The sequence below is a fragment of the Anopheles ziemanni genome, chromosome 3 (assembly GCF_943734765.1).
Source record: "Anopheles ziemanni chromosome 3, idAnoZiCoDA_A2_x.2, whole genome shotgun sequence".
Classification (NCBI taxonomy): Eukaryota; Metazoa; Arthropoda; class Insecta; order Diptera; family Culicidae; genus Anopheles; species Anopheles ziemanni.
This window is the reverse complement of record NC_080706.1, coordinates 12,900,821-12,916,233: the sequence shown is the minus strand read 5'-3', so window position 1 is coordinate 12,916,233 and position 15,413 is coordinate 12,900,821. Positions and strand designations below refer to the sequence as shown.

The following is a 15,413-nucleotide window of genomic DNA, read 5'->3' as shown; positions in this document are numbered from 1 at the left end:
TTTCCGAAGGAACTCGAAAGCAATGCCTGGCTGTAATCATTGATTACAGCGCTTTTATAGCGTTTTTCAATTTTTGCCATTGGGTTAAGGTACCGAAAGTGAGCTCACAGGGTCGGCCTTGATAGTCCCAGGAAAGAAGGAGGGGGAGGGGGGGGGGGCATATCCCTGCTCCCAGCAATCTGATAAAATTCGTGAGCAAGCACCTCCTTCCAGCCGAACGGTTCGCTGCCGCCTCGCCAAAGGAAACCAATATTTTCATCGACTTGCGGCGGACCTTTGTGGGAAACGGCCTTTCAAGAAAATTCAATCAACCGGAGCGCCGGTCCGGTCGGTCGGGTTCGTTGATCACTTCGGACGACATCAAAAACCGTTATCGCTTTCGGACCGCCTTTCCGGGTTTACGCCATGCGCTAGCTGTAGGTAATAGAAGACGAGCATAATCACGCGAACCAATTTTGGCTTTGAGCTAGTTAATTTTGTACTTCAAACCGGCCTATTAAAGTGTCGCGTTAATGTAAGCTCAGTGTCACTTACGTAATAGAGCTTCATAATTCGTTAAAAGTTTTTATTTAAAAGTAAAATAAAGCATTTTTAAACTTTTTGAAGTAACGAAAAAGGTTTGAAGGATTAAAGTTTTTTTACTATTCGTCCCGTAAAAGCAATGCAAGCCATGGACAAATTCTTGACAATAATGCTGTTGCAGATGAATTTATTCAACGTGATGGTGAACAATAACAGAGATTGAACAAAACGCCAAGCATCACACAAGTATATGTTCCTGTTGCACCTCGAATGGTTTGATTATAAATACCGGATTTAAGTTCGATGCCAGCTAAAAAACACCATACAAATTTTTCCATTAAAAATGTACGGGGTTTCGCTGGGAAAAACGGTTCAAATCCGATTTCGCTAAGCGCAGGCGGAAACAGACATCGCGTAAAAGGGGTTTGAAAAGCTTTGACGATATTTTGCTAGAACAAAATGAAAAACAGCATCACCATAAATGCATGCGTGAAAAAGTGGTGATTCGATTCACTTGACGCTTCACGCTGCCGGAATTTGTCGATTATTTTCCTTTTATTTCACATCAAGTCCGGCAACTTGTGGAAGCCCAAAGAGTAACCCTACCGTGTGCGGAATACGAACTGGGTTGAGGTTTTACAAAAAACCGACCAACACGACTCGTCCGCCATAGATAACGAGAGGATAGGGTTTATCGTCGGTGGGCAAATCCCATACTTTCCCATGCCCCATCCCCTCCGAACGTTATCGGAGCTAAGGAGACTCTGTTTTGTTCAGAGAATGCTGACTTTAGTGAATCGGATCGGTGCATGGCGTGGCGCACACTTTCATACACCCCGTCATCAGTCTATCCGAACCAGCCTCGAAGGCTGCTTCTTGCAATGTTGCTTCACCGACCGTTTGGGACGGGAATTATTTTTTTTATTTCCGCCTGCCCTGTTTCAGTCGAGAAAGCATTTTTCGCCCTAAGCCATCGTCGCACGTGAGACGGGGCTTTCCGTGAGAGTTGGGATAGAGGATGGCGATCGTGCTGCTGGTGAGGATGACGCAGACCACTGAACGAGAGCGATTTATTTTTAAAACATAGATTCTGCTAAAGAGGACTGCAATGTGGACGCTCGTTCATGCGCGGATTGAAACGTCGGTTTTCATAGCTAGGTTCTCGTGTATTAGAGATGACTGAGTAGTTTATTCTGTGCATGAGGATTAAGAGAATAAATAGAATAAAGTAAAAACGTCTGAAACAAAACGTTTTACAAATAAACTAAAAACAAAACTTTCGGTAATGTCGTTTTAAAAGTAAGACTAGAATAATAAATGAAAGGTTAATAATAAATGAGAACTCCGAACAACAAATGTCAATATTAAATGATCCCCAAATGAAAGAACCATCAAAGTAGGTCAACTGTTTCCCCGCGTTTAAACCCAAAAAACAAAATGTGGATGCACTTCTGGGCGCTGGAGAACTTTGTCAGCAACTGCAACGGGGTATAACAGCAGCACGCTGAGTATGCAAATTGACATCGATAAACCCTGTATTAATGTTTCCGCTGGCGCAACCCGAAGATGATGCTGACATCGGTCTCCCGATCGTCCTTGGTGATGTAATCGGATTTACTACCACGTTCATCGTAGCCTACCGCTTACTACGAAAGGATGCAGAACGGGTAACCACACGCTCGGAGGCTTTTCTACCCGCTACCACTCGGACATACCGTGACGCACACGAACCGTTGTGACTTACCTTGTGTGGTACGCGATGGGTGGTCGCTTCTGGTAGGTTCGCATCGGGGCCGCCTGGAAAAAAACCGCAACCGGGAAAGAGAAAGGAACGGAAAACAATCCGATTAACTGCTGAATGAACTTTTCCTAAAAAGGTGCAACTCGACCATAGCTTTGACGATGACGATGTCAATGAATGGTGGCTTCGACGATGACGATAATGATGGGGATGCTGATGGGAAAACCGTCACGAAATCTAAGCGCAAGTTGAAACTGTGAATCATTTTGTAGGTTAATAGTTGCAGCGGCGCATGGAAATGGATCGAAATGTTCCAGCACTCCCGAAAGAGATGAATGCAGTTCGGCTTTTCCCTTGGAAAAACGATTTCCAATCAACATCACTGCCGGAAATGATGGCCCTAATCCCGTGTCCTCCCGTGTCTGCTCATGTGCTCTATGTTTCTGGCGCATATATATGTGTGTGGTTGTGAGTGTGTGCACGCGCAATGTTCTATTTTCCCGAAAGTGGGTCACCCTCAAGGCTCCAATCAATCCAGTGTTCCAAAAAAACCGTTCACTTGAAAATGGACGCCAGTTTTCAGGCCGACCCGATGCCGTCAGTCGTCAATTCTGATGATTCTAATTTCCCTCTCCCGCCAACATTCCCCGTTTTCTCACCCCCCGGGCCTCGTCGTGTATGATGTTTTTCGATTACCATTTTCAATTTCCTCCCCGGAGCCACATTATTTGGTTGTTTTTCCACCCGCAGCTGTTGACCGGAGCGGGCTCAATCGGTGAATGTTAATTAACAAACTAATTTCAAGTTCTCTCGCCGGTCGGGCGGGCTGTTTTCCAACAGAGCCCGGTTGGTTTGTTTTTCGATCATAGGTCATGAAAAAGTAAATGGACTTTTCAGCTCGTCCCCGGCCCCCGCGCGACTCTGCAACATTGTTCCCATGTCCCACGCAGCCGTAGGTGCTTCATTTCCTCGCGCAAAAAAGCAGAAACGTAGAAAAAATGTGAAATTCTTCCTGGAGCTGATGGAAAATGAGGCTGGAAATTGGGTTGCCCGAAATAAAGAGAAAATCACCGCTCACGCCAGTCATAAGGGTGCCAAAAACGGAGGAAGGGCGGGCCTCCCGGTGAAAGCTGCCCGAAGGGAAATATGGAAAACGGTCCATCATCCATCACACTTTCATGGGTGTCGAACCTGTTGGAACCCTTTTTCTTTTGCTACCCCGTAAAAGTTTCGCACGTAAATTGGACACCTAATGACCCGGCCATCGACGGGCCCTGCGAGGGACAGATTTTCCCCCAAGGGAGAAAAAGCGCTCACCTTTATGGGATAATTTTACGATTCGCTCGTACGGGAATGTGTTTGTGATGTTTTTTGCTCTCCTCGCACTGTTCCCATTTTACTATTGGCTATCATTTTCGATTATATGGCTCCCGGTTTTACGAGCAAGTGGGGGGGAAAACTTTCACCCAGTTTAGCGAGCTGGAAAATCGCATGCCAAGTGCTTGAATCAAAAAAACATGTTTCCTCCTACGGCGGAGGGTAGATGCATTTTTTACTTCCACCAGCAACATTCGTGCTCGTGTTTCGTTTTACAACCTGCATCCTTTTCCACGCGTCTCTTCCTACCCCCTCCCTTTCCCGAGAGTTCACGATTTCTTTTCATTTAGCAATCCACAATGGAGTACGGGCCGCTGCGATGGCCTACGTGTCGGCGCAAAGTCAGCTCCACGACTAATAATAATTGCAAATCACGTTCCACCGTCTTGATATGGAACCACTTGCCGTGCGGAACGGATCCCGGAGTCGTTCCGTTCCGGGCTGCATATTCTTCCTTTTCAGTGTTTTTTTTTTGTTTTCAGTTCACTTCCGAACGCCGGATGGAAAAGGCACACCATAACCCACGTTTTTCCATCTACTGCCTCACGTATCTATAACGTGCATTTCCGTTAGAGTGAGTATGAGTGTGTGTGTGTGTGTGATGGTTTTTCTTATCCCTTGACGTGTTTTATTTCCTTCAGACTGAAAAAAAAACTTTTAAAAACGATCCGTTCCTCTTAAAAATGATATCGGATTCACTTCTTCTCCACGCGAACGCGGAAAACTCTCTGTTGCATGTTGCAGCACGCTTTCCGGCTTAGCTTGTTGTGTTTCTTTTTGCATACCTTCCAGAAACCCACTCCCGAACAATCCGTTACACCAGGGCTGACTTTCACTCCGACATCCACCGGCTCTCATGGCGGGTGGGTTTTCTTTCGAAAAAGAATACAAATCCTGTGCGAGAAAAGCTGAAAGTGAAAAAGTTGGCAGCGCTCGCAAGATGATGAATCGCTCCGGATCGAAATTATGTACCCATCGGGCGATGCCGGGGAGGCGTTCCTGAGCGATCGGTTGGCTACCGTTGTCGGATCAATGAGGGGGGAAAGAGGGATGTGAGGAGAAAAGTTTTCCTTATGAAATTTGTTGACTCGAGTCCTTTTCGTTCCATATCTTTTTTTACACCTTCTTCCTAGGGTCTTCCTCTAGGTTCTGAGGCACTGGAACCATGCTACAAGTTCGCCCCAGGAGTTCACGCAGCTTAGAGCGGCCACTGGAGGGGGCGGTCTTTTGGCCGGTTCGTGCTTCATCGAGCGTGACTCGGAGATACGAACCGCTGAAACGATGAGATGACGGTTTTGATTTAATGACGTGGGTTTGCGAGACGCTCCGATCTTCCAACCTTTGGGGGGGGAGGTGGTGGCGGCGAGAAGTTTTTCCAAGATGTACCTCGTTTGTCCATCGTTCGATATCGACCCCTTCGTCCCACTCTCTCTCTTTCTCTCTTTCATGCTGTCGTTTGATAGGCTATCATTTGCCGACACTAAGCGACTTGCTGACTCGCTTGTATTTCACCTCCAGTCCGGAAGATGCTGGCAGCTGAAGATAATGAAACGTCTGCAGTAACCCTGCTTGCAAAGGATTGTCGGGCGCGCGTTAATGGGTAAGCTTCCGGCTTGGCGATAGGTATGGATAATGCGCCAGCATCCGAGCGGGTATCAGCTAGTCGGTCGAGTGAAAATTATGATGAAAGATTTCCCATTCCTTGGGGTCGCATGGAGCTCCAGCGCAGTACCTCCGGCCGGCTCAAGCTGGCTATTAATCGAAAACTTTCCATCCACTATCGATTTTCCGCCGAAGCGGATCTCCGGAAGGTTCAGAATTTCCCCGAAGAAAAGGCACCCGTGCCAGCAACACGGTGTAAGGCGATACGATCGATGGTGGCGGTGGAGGTGGTTATGGGCGACCGCCTTAGGAAATTACACCGGGAGTCCCCCCCCTCTCTCTCCTCCCCTACCACGACGAAACGTGGCCACGACCTTCCGCTAATGAGGCGAACGTAACTTTTAATGAGATCAAGATAGCAAACCGCCGGACCGTCGACTGGCCGGCCGGGTGGGTGTGTGGGTGATCGTTGGTGTTTGCCGATGATTGATTCTGCTTTTCGGTTGCCTTGCGAAGGGAGACAGTGGACTACACCGAGGGAGCAGGGAGTGATTTACAGACTTCCAGCGGAGGACAGCAGTTTGCTTCGTTATCAGTAAATGGACTGTTTGGGGCTCTTTAGATTCAATTGCCGCAATAAATCGTGATTTTATTTCGAATTGCCATTCCACACTGGAACTGCCGCTGTTATTACGTCGTCGGAATGGTTCACGTTCTCGAACGGCAACCACGCACGCACGCTAAAAGCAAATTTCAGCAAGCAGGCCCGATGGGGCTTTTGCTTCACTTGGTATGGGTTAAACTTGTCGCGTTTACGAAACCACCCATCTCCATGAGAAGCCACCTGTATGTGTGTGTGTGTGACAAAAGGATACCGAATGGTGCTTTCCTCCGGGGGTTGCCTAATCTACCTCTTTCATGCGAAAACTTTGCTGCACAAATGGAACTTGAGAAAGTTTGGCCCGACGTTAATTGAGTTTGAGCCCTTCCTCCTTTCGTTTTCAGGTGGTCCACGACGTCCGGAGGGAACGGGTTGACTTTGGTGGTACGTGGCAACACACCAAACATACACTTACACAAAACCCATACCCAAAACCGAATGAACTACTGGCGTACCCATTTGCCTGATGGATTTATCTCAATTCGCGTCTTAATGAAGCGTGCTGAAATCGACAACTTCTTCCAAAACCACTTGCTGGTTTGGAGAGGGAAAACACAACAGCGTGAAAAGCTGAAACCGACGGGGAGCATTTACTCGATTCCAAGTTTTATTTGCTTGTAATTAAAGATGTTTGCATTGGTGATAAAACATTCACGAGCTTGATGGTTGGCCCGCGCTAAGAACAATACTGAGTTATGAGGGGTTTTCTAAGAGGTTCAACAAGTCATTTGGAAGAAAAGGTTCGTCACGACCTCAGCTTACTATTAAGTGATGTTTTTTTGTTCAATCACATTTAGTTTCATTTACTTTTGACAACCACTTCGAGTTTGAATATATTAATTACTTCTATTAGTAATGAAAACATGTTGGAACACAACATTCTAAATATTTTGGTAAGGCTATTTTAGACGATAGCAACTCTTATCGGTTGGTAACATTCAATCATTTTGGTTGTTCTGGGCTCAAAGTTTCTAAACTTTGCTCATCTTTTTATGGTACACAAATCAAAAAAATAATAATACAAACAAACAAAGATGTTTCTGCAGTTTAAACTACTTTAGAACACAATCTGTTTTCGTTAATAGAAACGGTCATGCGAAGAAACTTTCGAATCGCTAAACGTTGCCTTATATAGCAGCTCAGTGTTTCGTAGACCCCCGACGCGCTTCCAGTCGTTGGTAAAGTTGTGCCGTAATTGAGAAATATTTTGACAGCTGGCCACTCGCGAAACCCGACTCAACCCAAGGGACTTCAGGACCTCTGCTGGCCACTGCCAGACGTCAGGCGCGCCAGCCTAATGGCTAACGCTCCGTCCAGCTGCGGTGCCACAAAGTTTCCGCTGACGGTTTAGTGTAATTAATTTTAATCGCTGCGCCAACCGACTCGCCCCATTTCCTCTACACCGTCTCGAGTGTCCAGTTGGTGCTTCAGCATTGCGATGGCCTGAGGGCTCCCAGCCCCGGCTGGAGTGGTTGACTAATAGCTGGCGCAGCGACGGTTGACTTGGCGTGCGGTAATTGAATAAAATTCTAATGAGCGTTTTAATTTACTTTAATTAGCGGTAAAATTGCCACCGACCACATTGCGGGGGGAAGGGGGCCGAAAGCGGGGCTGGGTATAGCATTTTGTATAGCACATTTAATGAGGCGAACGAGCGCCTGGTTTCAGCGGTCGGTATTCAATCATCGAAGCTCAGACCAACCTCGATACCGGATCGAAGCTCGTGCTCGGCGTAGTGTATACCCTGCAGGCGCATCCGGTGACCCGTTTTCGAGCAGTTAATCGGATTGGCAACTAACCTGATTTCATGCCCGCTTGCCGTATGGAAAAGTGTGCACACACACACACACACACTGTCGCCTGCCACCGAGGAGCCATCGTTTCCGTCGTCTTGCGGGGTGTTTTGCTTTGCATACGAGGCTCCTTTATTGGGCCCCGACGGCCGGGCAGATCATCGATACAAATTGATGTCAAATATTGGCCGCCTCGGGGCCATACGGTGGCGGAACTGGCAATCGAAACGAAACGCTATTACGTTCGGGTCTCGGTGGAGCGAACCAAGGCTTCGGTAAGAAATTGAAAACATAATTACCAGCAGCTTCTCGGAGGCCCATGGTTCGCCTTGAATTCGGGAGGCCATAGATCGCTTGATGCCGAGCCTTTTCAGCAGTGGCATTAAAGTGTTTTCCTTCGAACGGCCGCAGGCCTTCGGTGAGTTGAATGCGGAAATAATTTCGCAGAATCGTTAAACTTTGAAATGAGCAATTGGTTGCGATTCCTCTTTACTCGCGCAGGCTTATTAAATTTTTCGAAGAATCGACGTTCCTGTGATTTATATTATCCTGAAGCAATTTTTGATTGCAAATATTTGACAAGTTCTTAAAAAACAATTATATTGTAAAATAAAATGGACAGCACACTTTAAGTTCAGCAATAATGTTTGCTGGTTTAGATAACAAAATCTTTTTCAAATTAAAACGAATACAGTCTCTCTGTAAGTGCTTCCTGTCACAAAAATGGGATAATCTATTTGACCAATAAAAGTAATCGGCACACTTCAAATTCAATTCCAAGCACCAGGTGCAGCTGTGAATTGAAATGGTCTTAACTTTGTTGAAACACAATCCACCGCACAAAAGACATTACCACTTACTTCCGGATGGAGTTTGTCAGGGACGAAACAAGAAACCACTTTCCACCAAGGAAATTTTCTTTTCATCAACGCCAACGGTAATGAATCGTTTTAAAAAGTTTCACTCGAACGTTCTTTTTTGTGTACGCTTTTCGGGATAAGAGGATAAGTTGTTTTATTCGTTTTAGCTGGTGCATACATTTTAAATCACTGCCTCTACATGCTGGCCACCTTCAGCGCTTCCTGTTACACACATCCACACACGCTCAATACAAACCCCGTAAGAGGGAAGTGGTAGAAAAGATTAATGGCACACGAATGAAGTGAAAATTGCACGGAAATGTTCGTATGCCACCCTCGTCCCGTTTTCTATTTGGCATTGCGCTGTCTTCTCCCTACTTCTCCACCTGTTCTCCTTTTTATCTCACTCTCGATAAATAAAGCCGGTAAAATAATGTTCGCTTCGGGTTTTTTTTCCAAAAGAAAATGTGCAAGTCTGCTATACACGCCCAACACGGAAAAGGGTTTTGCTTTTCTGATAGGGAATAAAAATGGAGTGTATAGTGTCGGTGTGAGATATGCGACGAAACAGTAATGCGCTCGAGGGCAGTGCATGAATTATCGCGTAGGGAGAGTGTGAGGAAAAAGAAACGCGAGCAGGGATAACCTAACACGCAGTGAATAGTTTACGGGGTGGTTTAACTTTCATGCAGCCGCCATGACTTCATTCGATACGCTCTGATTCGTGAACGGAGTAAGGGGGATTAACGCAAGCTCACTGAGCCCGGTGGTAGCACTCGAAAAGGTTTGATGCTTCCCGAAAAAAAGGGTATTCTAACGACGGCTCGGTGTATTGAATCTACATACTGCGGTGGTACCGATCCCTGTACGACGCGGAAGAAAATCAAATCAGGCAGCCATCGAACCGGTTATTTTCCGCCCACGCGCATGCACCTCCCGGCAAGATTTATCGTTGTGGTAACACGGACCAGGGATGGCTTCAAAAGGGAGTCGAGTATAAGGAAACCCATTCAGGCGGGGCTGCAATCGGGGACCGCAATCCTTTTCATCAGAATCCATTTTTCATCTTTTATTCAAACTCGCTCGGTGAACGCATCGTGCTCGCATCGGAACATCAGTGCGAACGGGGTGCAAAAGCCACGCTAAACACGTCTCCATGTGAGCAGGCCATTTGTTTCGATCCCCATTTCAAACGAACACCCTCCTTGGCAACGGAAAGCTGCTGGTGAAGGCAGCAAAAAGTGTCCTTCTAACGCTTTCCTCCACCGAGCCACCGGAGCGATTTATCGTCGGATGCAATAAATGTTCGTGCATTATTCATAAACCATAGCGTCGCGAGCGTTGGCAAGAGCCGCGGTGTCAGTGACTCCATCGTGTAGTGTCGTTTTTCAGATGAACAGAAGGAGTACAAAAAAGAAAACAAAATCACTTACATAATCAAACAGAGCAGGCTACATCACCAGTCGAATGTGCTGGAAAGGACAGCGCTTCGTGACGTTCTGATGCGCCTGAACGGTATGCAAACGGACATCACACGACCTTCGAGCAGTCGAGCAGGCGTTTGCACCGGGCGAACCAAACTGATGAAGTAATAGGGTCTTGCATGTAATTTATTTGATGCTTATTAACCGACACGTCCACCAGGATTCTTCACGGGATCCAACGAAAAAGGGAAACGAAAGGTAGCCACTAAGCTAACGGCCAAATACATTTCCCGCGGAAAAGCTGCACAAAGCATCGTGTCTTTGGGTCGCCGAAAGTGGCTGGCCGCTGAAGTGGTTGAGTGAATGTTATTCATGCATATGGTAATTTTCACGCCACGCGCCATGGATCTTCCGGATGGGGTGTATGCTTGTGTGTTTTCTTTCCTTCACCCTTCGCCCAAGGTTACCTAGTTTAAGCGCAACAGACCGTCAAAGGTTCGTTTTGGCTAAGCATACATTTTTCTTTGCTGCCATTTTTTCCACTCACATCCTGCAAACAAACCCAGTACCCGGAAAATACGGCACCATGATGTATGGTGGAACTTCACTGAGGCTTCATGGGGTTGAAATGCTGTGGTTGATATAATTCCAGCATATTATTATTGTTTGACTTTGCCCCGGATGTGGTTGTAGCGGTGGTCCTGCGAAAGAACCCGTAGTGAGAATGGTTTGAGAAAAAGTGTAAAAACCGCCAGAGCCAAGCCGTTGTTTGTCGAGCAGTTTGTTTTATCCGTGTCCCTCATCACACCACGGGTGCCGACGATAGTTTGCACGGAATCCATTTTCATCCACTAACGACATACTTTGCGGACGGTAGAGATAGCGATAGACAGGAACGCCTTGAAGAAGTTTGCCCAAAATGACACATTCACACAGACACACATAATTGAATGGAATGCGGGCTATCAGACGTGGAGACAAGCAGCTCGTGGTTTCTTTTCCAACACTTAAAACATAAGAACGATCCGTAACGTATTGTACATGCATTATTGTTTATTAAACATAATTGTTTAAAAAAAAATGAGAAGGAGTATTTAATGCCATCTGAAACCAATTCGACAAACGTATGACGAACAGTTTATGGAATCACCTCAAGGGTTCATAATTTCTACTAAATTTTCTTCCCTTAACAAAGTTTAACTTTTGCCAACAGAAAAAAAACGGAATAAACATTTTAATGTTGAATTACTTCTTTTACGTGATGCCTTATTTGAAAAGCCTGTTTGTGACTTATCTTTGCTTACCTGAGGTGGTGCCGAGCACCTACGATGCAGCACACGGATTTAGCCTCTAGCGTACGTGGAGAGTCTGGTTCCATTAAAATCAATTCACTGCGGGAATTTCCCTCTGTCACGAACGGCCACCGTAAGCCCTAATGTGCACGGAGCTGCCGGTGATCCGATCAGACTCTCGAGGGTTGTACGCCCACGTGCGTAAAATCAGTTTGTTACTGCGCCATAAAACAAGTTCATATATTGCACACGCCCGGACTTTCATTCCTGTTTCGGGGCTGTTGCGTGCCTGTTAGGAGCTATTGTCGCTGTCCCGGGAAAACAAGAAGCCGAAACCAAACCCTGCCGAAGCCATCCTTCCCCCGAAAACCGGACGACCCAACAGCTTAAGGAGTAATATAAAAATAATCGTAAAACGTTACAACTTTCTCTCCCATTATGCAATCAATTTTACAGCCTCGCCCGTCGTGTTCATCTTCGCCCCGGGGCGGTTGGACGTGGGAGGCGCGATGAAGCGGGTCGTCCTCGGGACGTTTCTTACGACCGAAACGAGCCACTCCAACGCGCAATGGTTTTTCCCTCCAATCCCCTCCCTGGCTTTTTCTCGGGTTTTCATTGTTGCTTCCGTTTGTGCGTTGTCGCTCGTTGCGCCGAAATTGTCGGCGTGTTATGAGTAATTTCATCAACTCCCGCACATCCGCCCACACGCGCGTGTCGCCGGCGGCCGTTCGCACGCTGGAAGTTCATATGCATCCTTCCATCGGCGACTTGAACGGATCCGGCCCCGGGTGGTCGGCGGGTCCAGCAGAGGGCGAACTCTCTTTATTTTCCCATCCCGTGGCCTCGCTTGCCTTCCTCGAGGCGGTCTGAAGACGGGTTTTCGGTGGTTGATTTTTATTTTTGTTTTCGATCCTGTTCCTTCGAATGCTGCGACGGTCGAGTGTAGTTGGCAACGTTGGCTTCGGCGCTGACGAGCGAGGAGCCAACCATGGGCGCAGTAAATCATCATAATCATTTCATTTGCCCTTTAGGAAGGCTATTAAATGGTACTTCTGCCCCGGGCAATAACTTTGCCCCTCCGGTGTCGGCTGTCAACGCGTGTGTTGCCCGTGGCGGCAGCAAAACTCCGAGTGTCGGCTTTTGGTTTTGGTTTTTTACCACCCCTCCCACGCTTGACTTTAGCCCTTGGACACCGCGAATCGGCTTTACATCGGCCTTTAATCGTAAACATGCACCTCATTGTCCCGCAGTAAAATGTTAATCCTACGCATCAACGAGAGATGTTTATTAATAAAACACGTCCGGCTGGCGTATCATAATGGCGTGGACAGATGACAGCCCTTACGAATGGGGGAGGGATGATTGGTTGAACAGATAAATTTTGATTTCTTCGCGTGTCTTTCACCTTCTTCTACTCCTGTGTGTCCCTTTAAAGGACGCCAAGGAATCTAAAGGGAGTTCCCCACGGGAGCACGGGTTGCGTGAAACGGGCTGACAATGCTGGCCGGGGCCATTTCGTCGTGGAAAATGCCTGCACAAGTTTGCTGCACCGCTCACCCTTCAATCCTTTCGTTTTCACTTTCCTTTCCCTGGCATAAGTTTGCATTCTTCAGGCAAATCTTCATCCCCGTCAGCATGATGAAACCGTTTGTGAACGAAACCAGCACACTCAGGACGGCATCAACTTTGACGGAGCAGAATCTTGCCCCGAAAGTAGTCATAAATTATCCCTCCTCCCAGCGGCAGAACGCCAACGCAACACATTTCCCACCCCCGGCCTTGCTTCCTAGACTCACGTCTGGTGGGCGGTAAATGAATTTATATTAAATTTGTTTTCTTTTCCCACCATAGGCTACCAACAGGGAGTAAAGTGTCCCGGGGAGCTTTACCATCACATTCACCCCCTACAGTTTACCCACAACTTTTTAGCCTTTCAACTCAAAGACGGTGGAGCTGTCTCGAGTGCCGTCCGAAGCGGAAACCTGAGGGTGGACGGAGACACAAGGGCCGGGGCGTGATAAAAGTTGTTGAAGAAATTTACATAAAGAAAAGTCATCCGAAAATCCCCCACTTTGCGGGGGAAGGGATGATAGTCGGGGCGGGCGAGGGTTTTTGTCCAGCGGCAATGTTGATGGCAACGGCATTAAGCCGTCTCGTGTCTACACGTCCTACGCATCAACACTTCCGAGATGGGCCGCTTCGGGGCCGGAAGCACGATGGATGCACACGATGCTTTGATGGAAGCCTTTCGGGCGGAGACTAGAATAACCGTTTTTTTCTCTCCCGCTACCTTCTTCCCCGCGCGAAACCCTTTCGAGGTGCTGTTAACAAGGGTACAACAACGGTCCGAGCAACGGGGACCGGTACATTACCGGGCTTAAAGAGCTTCTTGTTCCACTAATCTTTCCTCGGCTCGGCCGTGATGAAGGTACGATTTGTTGTTGGTGCTAAAGTTAGAACGTCGAACGATACTGTCTATTGGGTCCTATAGAAAACAGTTCCCCGAAATTGTATATTTAACTTACCGACCGAGATCAAGGTGTTTCATGCGCTGGTTGAAACTCAATCCGAACGGTGTTGAGGAGAACAAAATAGGTTCAAGTTCAGCAGTTCTTCGAAACATTTTCATGAAACACCAGGCGGCTCCATCGGTTATTGAAAATCTAATTGGCATAAAAAAATCGCAAATCATGGTCTTGAAATATTTCACATTTAACTTTTCTAACAAATATTTTCCTAAACCAACAAGATTGAATGTACAGTTTTCACAGGAAATTTGCAAATATAGGGCGACAAAAAAGAAACCACACCATCCGAGGAAATGCGCCCGTTGAAAAATCAAACGGTTTCTCTCTTTTCTAATTCTACTCTTCTCTAAAACGGTCGGATTTCTTGCAGTTTTGATACCCAAAAATGGACGTTATGTTAAATAACAAGAATTTAATTTCAATTACTGGTCCTGCTTTGCTTTTTTAAGAAGAAAAATACAAGCAGCAAAGAAACAAACTAGAATCGATATCAATGGATGTGAAAAGAACGCTGTCCGTGCCCTAAAGTAGGCAAAGAATATACGGTTAGTACAATCCTAGAGATCATAAAATTATGCTATGTGTTAGTAATAGATATATTAGTGAGATGAGAACTAGCGTTAAGATGATATATAAGATTGGGAATGGAAAACAAAATGAAATAAAAAAAAACTATTTAACACATTTTGCATTTGCAGCTATGAAATGTAAGGTTGAATAGTTCTTAGCATTGGTGCACGAGTTTTTTCAGCACTATTATGTAGCTTTACTTCAGCATCATACGGGGTAAGGCCCTATATTGAATGCTTATAATATAATTTCAAATATACATTTTAGTACGTATGCTCGACTTTGCTGTTAGTAAATATCATTCAGACAGCTTTCTGGAACATTCGGACACATAGAGACCTTCATACCACGTGGGTTGTACCTCCAAATAGATTCCTCGCAGCAAAGATAATCCATTTAGCATTATTTACCAGCGCCAACTGCCTGAAGCTCATTGAAAGATAAGAACGATCTGACCGTGGTGATGTCCAAGTCACGATGAAGGATTAAGCCGCCTTCGATTCACCGCTCTCCTCGTCGATGCTAGGGACATCTAATGAATCATACGTGACAACCATGGCAAATTAATGAAATCTTAAAGGACCTATCATCCGGACCGGTCGGAGAATAAGTCCCCGGAAGGCCTAGCCGGTAGAGGGGAAAATGGTTGCTGCTGGCGGGAAGAATTTAGCTCGAACTGTTCGAGATGAGCACGTCCAGTGGCCGCTACGCTCTGTCACGGATGACGCAGGGAGTATGAATGTTCCCAGCATGTTTGTGAGCGATGCAGAGGAAAACTAAATCATCCAGAAGAGCTCTTCTGGTGGGTTATGTTGCTAAGAAGTGTGTCAGCAAGGGTAAAGTGAGGAAAACGTTGGGCTGCCACGACTTCCGGGTCCGTACGTGCCCGAGAGTGTCCCTAGGATCGAAACGGAAAGGGAGAGAAAGAGAAAGAGAGGAAGAGAGAGCGAGCAGCGGAAAAGAAAACAGAATTCCCCAAAGCCGCATATTTCCACGGGCGCCGACTGTTGGCGAACAAACACAAAGGATAATAATTAAAAGAT

The 15,413-nt window shown here is 46.5% G+C and overlaps 1 protein-coding gene across 1 annotated transcript in view; it reads right to left on the bottom strand.

Moving 5' to 3' along the window:
* LOC131284102 (uncharacterized) overlaps positions 1–15,413 on the bottom strand; it is a 41,186-nt gene that overhangs the window by 9,977 nt on the left and 15,796 nt on the right. The window contains exon 2 of the mRNA XM_058312958.1: positions 2,267–2,319. Within this exon, the coding sequence (XP_058168941.1) occupies positions 2,267–2,319 (53 nt within the window). The remainder of the gene's footprint in view (positions 1–2,266; positions 2,320–15,413) is intronic.